This window comes from Dasypus novemcinctus, chromosome 16, assembly GCF_030445035.2.
Source record: "Dasypus novemcinctus isolate mDasNov1 chromosome 16, mDasNov1.1.hap2, whole genome shotgun sequence".
NCBI classification, from domain to species: Eukaryota; Metazoa; Chordata; class Mammalia; order Cingulata; family Dasypodidae; genus Dasypus; species Dasypus novemcinctus.
Window position 1 is genome coordinate 62,992,479 of NC_080688.1, and position 15,437 is coordinate 63,007,915.

The 15,437-nt window shown below is 35.1% G+C and overlaps 1 protein-coding gene across 33 annotated transcripts in view; it reads right to left on the minus strand.

Moving 5' to 3' along the window:
• The window catches only part of PIAS2 (protein inhibitor of activated STAT 2), a 118,426-nt gene that overhangs the window by 11,468 nt on the left and 91,521 nt on the right, over positions 1–15,437 (minus strand). For all 33 annotated transcript variants that reach the window (XM_058277634.2, XM_071208549.1, XM_058277625.2 and 30 more), the window contains 2 exons: positions 6,869–7,002; positions 5,433–5,604 (listed from right to left, as the gene is read on the minus strand). In XM_058277634.2, coding sequence (XP_058133617.1) covers positions 5,433–5,604; positions 6,869–7,002 — 306 coding nt within the window. The remainder of the gene's footprint in view (positions 1–5,432; positions 5,605–6,868; positions 7,003–15,437) is intronic.

The window sequence follows — 15,437 nt, forward strand, 5'->3', positions numbered from 1 at the left end:
ACAGTCATCTTGAGAGTCCATATATTTGTGTAGACAAATGTGTTAGTCTCAGAAAATGGGATAACACAGATCAAAGTTCAAGAGATTTTAGATGAAAAACATCTGTTCAGGAGGCATATGAAATATATTAAGCTTAAGGCAACAGCAAAAGCCTGGTATTTCAAAACACATTTTCCAGAGGTAGATGAAAACAAGAGGAAGTTGTCTTCTAAAGAGCAACCTGCCTAGGTTAGAATCAGGTGGTTTCTTGGCCTCCAAGGTTAGGTGAAGACCAAAAACAACAAGCAGAAGGTGAACAATGGCAGAAAAGGCAAGCACTGGAGGAGGAAAAACGTGGAATGAGGTAAGTTGGTTTTATTTAAAGTTCATCTTTTTCTGGGTGTTTGAAAACAGTGGTCCTCTACAGGTGTGAAAGAACGACAGAGTTTAATTAAAAAGGTTTTCAAACTATACAAGATCCTACCTCTCACACAGGAGGACACATCAGAAATTGGGGAAGGAGGCACAGGAAGGAAAAAGAATGGGTACTTTCATGTTGGAAGGGAGCTAAAAAAGTAGCTCTGATTACTCTAGTTGCCTCATAGTATTACTATCATAACTTTTTAATTTAATGTTAGGGGCAAACTTTTGAAAACCAAAACATATTTGTGTGATTTCATTTATTTTTTAAAGTCCCTACATTTAATCTACAACTTCTTGTCTGCCACTAAAAGACACTAAAAGAAAAATTTCAAGTGTGTAAGAAAAAGACAATGCTTTCTTACCCTTCTCTTCACTTCACTTCCTTTGATATCTAACACTGGAGATTTTCTTTTGTCTTAAACCTGAATGGAGCCTTTAACTTTGATCACATTTATAGGAATTAGTAACAAAACTCACTTTCCTCTCTCTCTCCCTTTTCTTACATCTGTGGAGGAGTCAGGCCAATGTCCACTATCACTACAACACCTAACTACTACGTTATGTTCTGTTCACCTAACAACATGAAACTGTACTTTAAATGATTATTAAATGGTATGCCAAAGTGTTGACTGCCACAACATGCAAAAATACCAAAATCCAAGGGAGATACAAGTTGTTATTAATAAATCAATGTTTATAACCTCAGCAAACATGTGAAAAACTATTTAGTGTTGGTTAATTCCTATTACCTGAACTTTGCAATCATTAACACAAATTCGACTCTACTATAGAATGGTTAAAATTAGTTGTTAGATAGGACTGTCAAATTGCATACTGGTAGGAAATTTTTGTTTTTATCAGAATCTTCACAAGGATCACATTCAAATACATAAATGATTCTACAGCCCATGCAAAAAATAGATGTATTTATAGGTATGGAATAACAGGAACTTTGGAGAAATGTAAATGGTTATGTCTGGTGGAATTATGGATGTACCAACATGACACTATGAGTTAATAAAAACTTTTTTAAAAAGGCTTTTAAAATGTGTTGCTGCCTTCTTATAAGCTTGGCAAAGATACATACAAGCATTATGTATGTACTACACATGTGTACATTATTTACTTTTAAAATTTATAGCTCAAACTCATAGTATCAGACACAAAAATAAATATGAGAATGTTGCTTGATAGCAAATATGAGTATTCTACATTGTGTATGGCTCAGGGAACTACATGGGATTCATCATACTTGGTCCATACTTAAGTGTCTGAAAGTGGACTGACAATGCAATAACTCTGAATTTTTGTGCATAAACCTGGAATTCACTGTGTGCTCCTATTTTGTGGACATACATATTTAAAGAAAATCCGAATTTACTACCAATTCCTAACGGTTTTAATCCACAGACAGTTTTTTGTTTCCTGTCTTTGAATACTTCCTTATTGATGACAAAGCAATCAATTGCCAGGGGATGAGGTCGAGGCATAATATTTAAAATTATATTTTAATACAGAAAAACATCAAAGGTTTTTCTAAAAATCTTAATGTACCAGTTTCTTCTTATCTACATAATACCTTATGCAAGTCAAGGATAAAAACTATGTTCTCCTCAAAGCGTTCGGTAATCCTATTATCGTTAACAGCTTCAATCAACTTGTATCACATGGAAAAAAGAAATTTTCCTTGAAAGAGGTTTTTTGGGGTTACTGAAGGACAGGTATTACATGACTATAATAAACACTACAGTAGGTATGCAAGGAAGGGAGCTAGAAGGATGGCCGTTAAAATATTAAGTTATCTCTAGGTGGAATGCTTTTTACTTTCTTTTTGGAGCTTTGTAAATAGTTTATAAGAATCACTTTTACTAAAACACACCTATTTAAAAAACAGCTGTTCAAATTTCTGAACTGTAAATTAAAGTTTTCTCAGTTTCTCTTTTTTTCCTTCATTTTTCTCATCTGCTTACTCTATCATCAACCCAGAACTCCCATACTAAACTTACACAGCAGAGGAAAACTATAAAAATCCTGGTGTTCAGCCATTAGAGGAAATATGAAAAGAATGACCAAGAACAAAATCACAAAAGCCCAAAATTTGAAAATCACAAAAGCCTAAGATTTGGAAGGGATCACAGAGGTAGCATAACCAAAACATGGATCACCAATGCTATGACACTGTGACAGGTAGAATTCAGTCTACCTTAAGACAGAAAATGTAATTTTAGCACAAAACATTAACTTTCTTAAAGCTCCAAATATCTTTCCTCTTTTGGACCTAGATCTGCTGAACATTATAATAAACTAAATCCAGCTAGTCAATGACTCCCTTTTAAGAACTACAAAGACAGCACATATTCTCTTCTCCTAGCTTAATATCCTCAGTCATACTCATTTATCCATGCTATGTTCACTGTTCACCACCTGGACCTCTCCTCTGGTTTCACTGTTTGTTAAAGCCCATCTGGAAGATCTGTGGTGGCTAAAATGCTGAATGAGAGGCACCTAACCCAAAATGGGAGCAAAACTGACATGATATGCATCTTGGAAAGGGTATTTCCTTTAATGCTGCCTAGGAACGAATTAACTGGTGACCCCTTCAAACCATTAAGTGAATTCTGATATTTTAAAGAGTTTCTATGAGGAATGGCCATTAGTTGTCAAATACAATCTCAGCAGCTATAGTATTGCTTATGACATGATTCATTTTATCAGTATATTTCCCAAGATTAAAGTATTCGTAGGATAAACTCTATTTGGTGGTAATGGATATTACTATATAATTAAATGATTTCTTAATAGTGAATTCAAAGTTTTCATTTAAGATTCTATGTGAGCTGGTTTTAAAAAGGTTTTTCTGTATGGGTGTTTTGTCAATCTAGTTTGGGTACTAAGAGCTATGTTAGGAAGCGGATGTGGTTCAAGCTGTTGAACATCTGCTTCTGACACAGGAGTTCCTGGGTACGGTTCCCAGTGACTCCTTAAAAAAACAAACAAACACAAACAAGTAAAACAAATGAAAAAACCAACTCAGGAGCCAATGTGGTTCAGTGGTTGAGTCCCAGCTTCCCACCTACAAGCTCCCAGGTTCAATTCCCTACTCCCTCAAAAAAAAAAAAAAAGAAAAGTTATGTCACCTTTATGGAATGAGCTGGTTAGCTACAATATATACAGACCTTTTTAAACCAAAACATTCACGTATTGTTGGTTTAGCCACAAATTTCCAATTTACAATGTTAGTTCTGATTTTCTCTTACAACTTAGATGGACAGAGCCTTCTGTTTTTCTGTTTTAACGTAAATAGGAAAGCCTTCCATTTATCTCTATGGTTACTAACCACAAATGTGAACTATCATTATTCCTCTGCATGTTCAAGTCATTTAAGATTCCCTAACCCCTCTATATGCCATCCTTCCAGTTTCACATCCTCATAAAGTATTGATAAAAATGTGGTAAAGGACAGGCAGAGGATGTATCCTTGTGGCATGTCACCAGACATTCCCCAAGACCATACCCATTAATGAGTCAGCATCACTATATGCAGTCCTTCAACCTGGCAAGAATCTACACAACTATAGAACTGTGCAATCCACATCTTTCCAGCACATTCTGAAGGATAACATTAGAAAGCAAAATGTGGAAATACCACAACTAAAGTATTAATTTCCCTGACTCATACCACTCTAGTAAACATTTCAAAAATATTTTTCATGTTTTATTTTTTAAAATTCTAGACATGCCAACTATATTGTTTAAAAAGAGTAAATGATCACACCATGAAAAAAGCCACTAGAAATACTTTTCTCATTTTTTGTCCCACTAAAAAAATCCAATTCTGATTAAATGGGTAAAAGAAAATATATGTCCTACCTGTAATGTGTTAAATTATACCTGGAATTATAAGCACTATAACAGTGAAAAAGACAGCTCAAAATGTTTAGCTCTCCTAGCTTCAAAAGTAACTCTGAAAATAGAATGTTTTAAAACTGCTGTGAGAGTATGATTCCATTTATAAAAAACGTCTAGAACAGGGAAATTTATAAAGATGAAAAGTATATCAATGGTTGCCTTGATTTGGGGGTGGGAAAAGGGATTAACTACAGACACAAGGGAAATTTTGGGGATGTTGGAAATGTTCTACAACAAAATTGTGATAACTGTACAACTCTATAAATTTACTGAAATCACTGCAACTGTATACTTAAAATGGGTGAATTTTACGGTATGTAAACTGTTAGAAAAGAAAAGTGCACTGAAAGGCCAAAGACAAAGACATAAGACTAACACACTTACATTTGAAACAATATGTTCTTGAGATGTCAGGAGAATACCCTGTAGGTTCCAAAATCTCTCTCAGTAAGAACCATCTATTGAATACTCAGACTTGTCATTCGCTATAGGTCAAATGAAACACAAAGAATACCTTCTAGAATATACTTTACCTGCCCATATTTTGCCCAGGAGAGCCTGAGAAGGGAAGGGAATCCATTTTTACTGAGAAGCTACCATAAGCCAGACACTGACACTAAACACTTTCATGGCCTCATTAAAACTTAGCAATAATCCTATGAGGTAGGCATCATTTAACCCCATTTTAAAGAGCAGAAAAAGGAGGTCTAAACAAGTCTTTCATCCAAGATCACAGAACAAGTGGTTGTGCCAGAACTGGAAATCACATGTCAGATTCCCAATTTCATAGTCCTTTATAACAGGCTTCCTAATGTTTGTCTCAGATACGAAACTTACTCCTTACAAATGAGTTCAAGAAAATTACTAAAAGTGTCAAGTGAAATAAATACTTAGACATGAGAAAGTTTCAAAATTTTCACTTTCCAAAGTTAAAGAATATTTTCTCCATCAAAATTTCTTTCCTATAAACAACTTGATTCCTTAAAAGAATTTCAACTGAACAAAAGCAAATTAACACAATCTTCTATGGCTACTTAAATTGTCAGAGACATTTACAAACCTATTCCAAGAATAGTTAGTTGCAAGTGTAATGAACAAGAGTGAACTATAAATTAACAAACCCTTTGGTTGGGCTGCTTTGTGTTTCTGACATAAAGATGCATTTTCTTTTGGCAGGAGGGTCTTCTTCTTCATCAGAAGAGCTTTCTATTGTTAGGTCAATGACATCCACTTTCTTTTTGTTTGCCTCATTGGCTACAGTCACTGAACAAGGTTTACTGAGGACACTAGAAGCTGCATGTAGGGAAACAAAAAAATGTAACAAAAAACAAAGATGTAATACAAATGCTGGCCATAACACATAAGAGCACATCTCTGAGAATAGAGAGTCACTGAAATCACATACTCCGTCCCATAGTCAAGGAACAACTCCTAACTCCAGACTGACAGTAAAATGACTGCTTCCCTAGGGACACGGGATGAGCACTATTCCTTGACCAAGGGTCAAATGCTTTCTTCAGACAGCATGCTCTAAGTTATCATTCCATTAGCACTGATGGATTTGTGAGGCTCCTGCTGCTCACTGTTATTTTAGAAATAGATGTCTTGGATTTAGGAAATTGGTCTCTGGCCATGGACAGAGTATGTGGTTTCACTGATTTAAATTCTCACAGCTGTATGGTACACAGTTAAGTCAGAATCAGATACTTATATTCTATCAACACAATCATGCTCATGTCATAGATGTATATTCTCTATTTTTCTCATAGATGAGGGAAACCTTGGTTGCCTGCTCTTAAGTACCACATGGGAAAATTGATATTGACATAAATCCTTAATTTTTTCCCCTCTCTTCTCACTCTAAAACCTGTTCTTCATTATGCTATTCATTAGAACTTCAAATAGTGTCAGAACAATGAGTATACAGTAGTAGATAAAAAGAAACTAAATTTACCTAAGGATTTCAATTACCCAGATTACCCTTATTTCACCCTCTCTCCCTGTCTTCCCAGTTTGGACAGGTACAGGAAGTTAAAGCCAGATTATACATTCTAAGTATCCAAGGCAATGGTCAAATTCCTTCCCACAAAGAAATGGAAGAAAACAATTGGTTCAATTTCTTAGCAACTAACCTACAAGTCCTTCTCTACCCAGCCCCATTAATAGATAATATAGTCTTTCTAACCACACCTCTCCTGCGGTGCCCCCAGTAGAGTACCTAAACAAGTACTCTAAAAGCAACTCTGAAAAACTGTCCAAAGAAATGCCATTTATAATTTTTCATTTTGTAACAGTCACCATATATTAAAATATTAGGTGACTATTTACATTGCATATTAAAATATACTGTGAAAAATACTTATTAATAAGATGGTATAAATTTGATCACAAGTCTTAAGGAAAGAAAAAAAAACATTTGGAGGAAATTACATATGTAACTGATGATCAAATGACAGAGTTAATAAACTGAGCTCCAAACAGAGTTTTAGTTGCCAAGGTTAATGACAATGTTGTGTGAGTCTCATTGCTTTGTTCTCTGCTGTCACTCTGCACATACTTTCAATTTTTGTACAAGGTTGGCTGGATACTTTCATAGCTTCCTTCTTCGGTCTCATTGGACACCAAGAACCATCTTCTTGGAATTTGATCTCATCCACATCAGAACAGTCATTGAGAATTTCCATAAAAAGCCTATAAGCCAATTGAAAAGTACATAAATGTAAACAATGGCTTTGTTCAAAGGTGAATTAGGAAAGTAATATACATTGCCCTGGAGATAAAAGTAATGCTACCTGACATCTTTTAAATATCTTACGACAAATATTATCCCCCAGCCTCCCCCTCCACACCTAAGGTTTTATTTAAATCTATAAAGACTGTTAAGTGACTAATCAGAAATATGTGGAGTCTCCTACCTGGGAATGACAGAAAAAGCTACCCCTAAGCCAATAAATAAAATAAACACAAGACAACATAAAGGTTATTATAGAAAATGTCATTTATATGCTTAATATCAAGAATGAAGGATCAGGGGAGTGGAGGAAAGAGAGAGAATAGGGACTCACATGATCTAACCCTAGCACACTGTGACAAACTGAAGAAAGTTAAACCATTTTATAACTTCAGTTAATATTAGAGTTATATTTGATTATATTATCGAAATAAATAATGAAGTGATTAAGAATCACTTGGAATTTGAATTACATAAAATAAAACACAATTGGTAATAAAAAGCTCTAAAGAAGGAAACCAAGTAACTTTGACAGCCCTTAGAAATTACTAAAAATAAATGACCCACATTAGTTTACAATCATGTGGGTAAATAACAGGTGAAGAGTAAATGAATGATGACTAGAAATGAATTATCATAGGAAACAATACACAGTATTTAATCAAAATACCTAATATTTAATTATATGCTGACATTTACTCTCCTCTGGATACTACTCTAACACTCAAAGTTAATTTCATATACCTGCCACAGAGAAGGGGGAGAACGGGGGAAGTGGTGGCAGTTCTTTGACAGACTCTCTGCCTTACAGCACACTGCCAGGCATTAAAAAAACTCTACTTTGGCAATCTAAACTCTGAAATGTCAGCAGATGGCCAGATATAAACTGTTAACAAGTAACAAAAATGTTTTTATTTTTAAATTACATCAGTATGGACACAGTACTCAGAAGATGATTGCCAAAGTAGTGGGAAAAAGCAATCTCTAGATTAAAGACTTCTCTGGTGCCACCCAAAAAAGACTAAATAAAAAAACAAGCCTTGAAAGCATTTAACTGTTTCTGTTGTAGCAAAGCCAGGAGTTCTGAACTGCAGAAGAAACCCAAGACAGCACTTGGGGTGTGGGCCCATAAGAGAGTAAATCTCCAAATTCTGAGCCCTGTTTTTCAGTTTTCATAGGTTTACAAAGGATTTTATGTGGGATCAGCTTGACTTCTTACTGGCTAACGCACTGCTAAGCGAAATTTGCAAGCAGGGTTACAGAAGCTGAATGCAGGTGCAAGGTCGTGGGCTGATTTACAGAAGGAGGGGACCAGAGTGGTTTGTTAGATTACAGAAGTGGGGGGCAGGAGTCATTCGTTTGATATTCTCCTGCAAGGCCATGTTTTCGCGGGCTGATTTACAGAAGCAGGAGCAGGAGTAGCTCATTAGATTTTTTTTTTTTTTTGCAAGGTTATGCTTTTTTATTTCTCAACATTTCCAAGAAACAGAAATGTGTCCCATAATAAAGCTCAGAAATGGGTGTATGGGGTGGGGTGACTATATGAATATCCAGCACCTAAGATACAGTGTCTGGCATCGTTTCAAAAATTACCAAGCAAGCAAAGAAGCATGAAAATACAATCTGATGAGGAGAAAAATCATCCAGCAGAAACCAATATAGGTGACAAGGACAATAAAATATATATGGACACTAAAAGTTATAATTATATTTCTTACGTGCAAGATGATACAAACATAATCATGTTGAGAGAGACCAAATAAATATGCAAACTGATTTTCTATGAATGAGAAACACAACATCTGAAATGAAAACCATACCATAAGGATTTTATAACAGATTACACATTACAAAAGAAAACATTAGTAAACTTGAAAACACAAGAGAAATTAACCAAACTTAAAGAAAGTTGACACAACAGGTTGATACAACAAGAGACACAAGAAGAAAAACATGATGAGAGACACAACAAAGCAGGGAGTAGAGGTTCTCGGTGCCTCCTAAAGAGGACAAGCAGGACAGTGAGCTGGCACAACAGGCAGGCACTGCAAACTGATGCAACTAGATGACGTAACAAGAGATACAAGAGCAAACATACAACAAGAAACAATAAAGCAGGGAACTGAGATGGCTTAACAATTAAGCCTCTCACATCACAGGTCCTGGGTTCAGTTCCTAGTGCCTCCTAAAGAAACAAAGACGATGAACAGACACAGCAAGTGCAAACAAGAGGGTGGGGAGAGAAATAAAATAAATCTTAAAAAAAAACAAGCAATAAAGACAAAATCTTAAAAAGAGGAAGAAGAAAAAGTCATATTAAGCATAGATGAAAACCAAGGTAAATCAAATTTTGTATCATAAAAGTTACCTCAAAATAAAAAATTACTCAAAGCATATAAATTATGATAAATGACCAAAATGGAATTAAATTTTAAATTAATGTAAGGAATATTTGGAAATATCTGGAAAGAAATAAAACACTTTCAAAGAACTGATAAGTCAAAGAAAAAGTAAAAACAGAAATTACAGAATATTTTGAATTGAATAAAAGTGAAAATATAAAATGTATAAGGTACTTAAAGTATTAGAGGAAAATTTATAATACTAGTCTCTCTATATAAAAGAGAAGATTTCAAATCAATCTCAGCTCCCATCTTAAGAAACTAAAAAAAGAGCTAATTAAAACCAAGTAGAAAGGGGACAATAATAAAGAGCAGAAACAAGTAAAAAAGAAAAATCAATGAAATTGGTTCTTTGAGATGATCAGTAAAACTAACAAACTTCTAGTCAGACTGCGCTTACTCAAAAAGAAATAGATATCCTGAGGAGCCCTATGTCTATTAAACATATTGAATTTGTAGTTAAAAAATTTACTGTAAGGAAAATTCCAGAACTCTGTCTTCACTGGAGCAATCTACCAAATATGAGGATGAAATAGGACCATTACTTCCCAACTCATCATATAAAAACAGTATTACTATAATAGCAAAACCAAAGATACCACAAGAAAATTAGTCCAATATCCCTCATGAACCTAGATGCAAAAATTCCTAACAAAATTTTAGCAAAGTAAATCAAACAATATATAAAAAGGAAAACAAATTGTGACCAAGTAAGTTTTCCCCAGAATGAGAGGTTGTTTTATTAAAAAATCAGCCAATATCATCCTAGTCATATTAAGACTAGTCAGCGAAATAAATCAAGACAAATAAAAAAATAAAAGGTATCCAGATTAGAAAGGAAGAGAAGAAAATCTGTCCTCATTTGTAAACATTACTGTCTATACAGAAAATCCTATGGAGTCTGCAATTAAAGCTACCAGAACTCCTAAGTCAAGTTAATAAGATTTCAAAACATGAGATCAATACACAAAATTCAACTATATTTCTATATACTGGAAACAATCAGAAATCTTAAAAAACAAACACTAAGTCAAAAATATTAAATATTTAGTCATAAAATTTTTCAAACTTACAAGACCTATATACTGAAAACTGTAAAAACTTGAGACCTATGTAAATAAATAAATGGAGAGGTATACCATGCTCATGGAACCAAAGATTAATATTGCTAAGTCATCCCAAATGATCTACAGATTCAACACAATCCCTATCAAAATCCCAGCATGTGTTTTGTTTTAATTGACGAGGTGATTCTAAACTTGTATAGAAATACAAAAGATCTACAACAGCCAAAATAATTTTAAAAAAGAAGAACAAAGTTGGAAGACTCACACAACAGGATTTTCAGTGACATAAATACAGAAAAATAAATCAATGAACCAGAATACAGTCCAGAGATAGATCCACACATCTATGGTCAACTAATTTTTGAAAAACATGGAAAGGCAATTCCATTAGGATAAGATAACCTTTTCAACAAATGATGGAGGCACAAATGCATGGCTATATACTATTTAATAAAAGTATAACTCCTTACTTATACCTCACATAATAAACAAAAATTAACTTGAAACAGATAGACCTAAATGTAAAACCAAAATACGACTCTCAAGAAAGCATAGAGAAAACCTTTGGGACCTTGGATGAGGGAAAACGTTTTAATATAATACCAAAAGCACACTCTATAAAAGAAAATAAATTGGTTTTCATGTAAATTAAGAATTTTTGCTCTTCAAAAGAAATTAAGAGTATGTTAATCTTAGGAAATGAACAGAAAAAGTCAAAGCCCAACATAATGTTTGTAACTAGCAGTACTATTATGTAGGTATGAAAGTGGCTTAAAGTTCAAGGATATTACTAAAGGGAAAGCTAAAAAAAATGTAACATGTAACTGTATAGCATAGCAAAACCACATGTGAAATATGACTATGGGTAAAACTGCATATATAAGACTGCTTTTCTTTGAGGCTGAACAAATATATGTTAATGCTACAAAATGTTAGTATCACACACAAAAAAATTATTCTGAAAGAAACCAGACAAAAAATACTGTATGATTCCAATTATATAAAATGCAAATATAAATCAATTTCTAAAGATGGAGATTAGCGGTTATGTAGGGCTGGAGAAGGAATGCTAAGGGGTGTGGAATTTTTTTTTTTTTTTGGAATAATAAAATTGTTCTAAAGTTTTTTGTGGCGATGAACACACAACATTGTGATTATACTAACAGCCACTGATTACACACTTTGGATAGATTATTTGGTCTGTGACTATATCTCAATAAAACTGCTTAATTAAAAAAAAAGAAATTAAGAGATTGAAAACATAAGCTGGCAAAAACATTTTTAAATCACATATCTGATAACAGACTTGTATCCAGATCATTTGTATCCAGATCATACAAATAATTCTCAAACTCAATGCTGTGATTATGAAAGACTCAATTTAAAAATGTGCAAAAGTTTGAACAAATATTTCACCAAAGATACAGGGGTGGTAATTAAACACACACAAAAAAGCTAAATATAATAAATCTTAAGGTAAACAAAAGTTAAATCCACAAGAGATTAGCACTATATACCCACTACTATATCTAAAGTTAAAAAGACTAACCAAATAAAGTGCTGGGGAGGATGTGTGGTACAACTGGAACCTTCATAACTGCTAGTGGGAATATAAAATGTTACAACCACTTTGAAAAACTGTTCGGTAGTTTCTTAGAAAGTTAAGCATATACCTAGGATGTGACCAGCCATTCCACTCCCAAGTGTTTAAGCAAGATAAATGAAAGCATCAGTCCATTCAAAGACCTGGAAAAGAATGTCTATAACAATTTTATTTGTAACAGGCCCCAAACTGAAAAATAACCTATCAACAGATGTACAGATAAACTGTGGCTTAACTATTACAATGGAATGCCACTCAGCAATAAAAATAAATGAATCTAGTGGACATGCAACAACACTGATGATGAACCTCAAAATAATTATATTAGGTAAAAGGAGATAGAGGATTGTGGGTAGAAAGCAGACTAGGGAGCTCCAAGACTCAATCATTTCACCAAACCAATTATTAAATAGGCAGGCAATGGCTGAAAACAACTACATTCAAACTCTGGAGACCCAAAGAACACTGTAGAGATGCCACACAACAGTGAGTAAAAGAGGGTGATAAATTATGGTAAAGAACAGTAAAATGCTCTCTCCATGCATCAGCTACAAGTGTCCCTCCCCACTGTCAGGGCAGGGCACTGTGGGGTACAGGCCCCGGCTAGCTCACTGGAGACACAGAGACATAAAAATACTCTTGCACAAGACAAGGAAGGGGTGGGCATGATCAGTCACTGATCACAGCTTGTAGTTAGTGACTTCCAATCAATTTGGATGCCTTTCATTCAAAAAGACTTCCAAAATGGAAAGGAAGAAGTAAAACTTTCACTTGATTCAGATGATATGATCCTACTTTCAGAAAATCCTGAAAAATCCACAACAAAGCTACTAGAGCTAATAAATGAATTTAGCAAAGTGGCACAGTATAAGATCAACACCAAAAATTAGTAGTTTTCTATACACAAAGTAATGAACAATCTAGGAATAAATCTAACTAAAGGACTTATACACAGAAAACTACAAAACATTGCTAAAAGAAATCAAAGACTAAATAAATTGAAAGATTTTCATGTTCATGGATTAGAAAGTCTAAATATCATTGTGTCAATACTACCCAAAGCATTATAAAGATTCAATACAATTCCAATCAAAATTCCAACAATCTTCTGCGCAGAAATGGAAAAGCCAACCATCAAAATTATATAGAAGGCAAAGGAACAGCTAAAGCTATCCTGAAAAAGAAGAATGAAGTTGGGGGACTCACACTTTCTGACCTGAAAACAAAGCCACTGTAAGCAAAACAGCATGGTACTGACATGGACAGACATATACAGACTAATGGAATCAAACTGAGAGTTCAGAAACCAACCTTTGTATTAAAGGCCAAATGATTTTTTAAAAAATTTCTCTCCCCTTCTCCAGCCCCCCACCCCCCTCCACCTCAGTTGTTTGTTCTCTGTTGTCCATTTGCTGCGTGTTCTTCTTCTTATTTTTGTCCACTTCTGTTGTTGTCAGTGGCACGGGAAGCTGTGTTTCTTTTTTTTTTTGTTGCATCATCTTGCTGCGTCAGCTCTCCGTGTGTGCGGCGCCATTCCTTGGCAGGCTGCACTTTCTTTCGTGCCGGGCGGCTTTCCTTACAGGGCGCACTCCTTGCGCGGGGGGGCTCCCGTGTGGCACGGCACTCCTTGTGCGCATCAGCACTGCGCATGGGCCAGCTCCATACGGGTCAAGGAGGCCCGGGGTTTGAACTGCAGACTTCCCATGTGGTAGACAGACGCCCTATCGACTGGGTCAATTCTGCTTCCCCCAAATGATTTTTGACAAGGGAACAAAGACCTCCAATTGGGAAAGAATATAAGAGTCTCTTCAACAAATGGTGCTGGGAAAACTGGATGTCCATGTGTGATAGAATGAAGGGGGACCCTTATTTCCCAACCTATAGAATAATCAACTCAAAATAGATCAAAGACTTAAATATAATAACCTGAGTTATAAAATTCACAGAAGAAAACGAAGGGAGGCATCTTTAGAATCTTGTGTTAGGCACTGGTTTCTTAGACTTCACACCCAAAGAACAAGCAACAAAAGAATAAATACATAAATGGGACATCATCAAAATTAAAAACTTTTGCACCTCAAAAGGACTTTATCATGAAAGTATAGAGACAATCTACTCAACAGGAGAAAAATATTTGAAAACCGCACATCCAATAAAGGTTTAATATCCAGAATATATAACAATGTCCTTCAACTTAACAAGAACACAAACAACCAGATTAAAAATTAGGCAAAAACATGGTCAGCAGATGTGGCTCAAGCAGTTGGGCACCCATTACCACATGGGAGATCCCAGGTTTGGTTCCCCATGCATCCTAAAGAAAACGAGCAAGACAGTGAGCTGATGCAATGCACCAGTACAGCAAGCTGACACAACAAGCTTACACAACAAGGAGAGACAATGAGAGACACGACAAGCAGGGAGCGGATGTGGCTCAAGAGATTGGGCGCCTCCCTCCCACAAGGGAGATTCTGGGTTCGGTTCCCAGTGCCTCTTAAAAAGAAGACAAGCAGACAGAGAGTGCATACAACAGACACAGAGAGCAGACAGTGAGTGCAAACAATGGGAGGGGGGGTTTTAAATAAATAAACCTTAAAAAATACATATTGGGCAAAAACACTTAACAGACATCTCTCCAAAAAATATATACAAATGGCCAGAAAGCACATAAAAAGTTGTTCAACATCATAAGCTAACAGTGAAATGCAAATCAAAACCACAATGAGGTACCATTTCATACCCACTAGAATGGCTCTACTAAAAAAAACAGAAAATGACAAGTGTTGGAGAGGATGTGGAGAAATAGGAACACTCACTCATTGCTAATGGCAATGTAAAATGTCACAGCCACTGTGGAAGACAGTTTGACGGTTCTTCAGAAATCTAAATATAGAAATACCATATAACCCAGCAACCCCACTACTTGGTATATACCCAAAAGAACAGAAAGCAGGGCCTCCAACAGGTATTTGCACACAGATGTTCACAGCAGCACTCTTCACATTTGCTGAAAGATGGAAGCAACTGAATGGTCAACCAACAGATGAACAGCTGAATAAAATATAGTATATTCATACAATGGAATATTATTCAGCCATAAAAAGGCATGAAGTCCTGATACATATGACAATATAGATGAACTCTGTAGACAAAATGTTGAGTGAAATAAGCCAGGAACAAGAGGACAAATGTGGATGACCTCACACTTTTAAACAATTAGAATAATCAAACTCCAGAGTCAAAATCTAGAATATAGGTTACCAGGGCATGGGGTAGAGACAGAGAATGGGAAATTAAGGCTTAAAATGTACAGCGTTCCTATT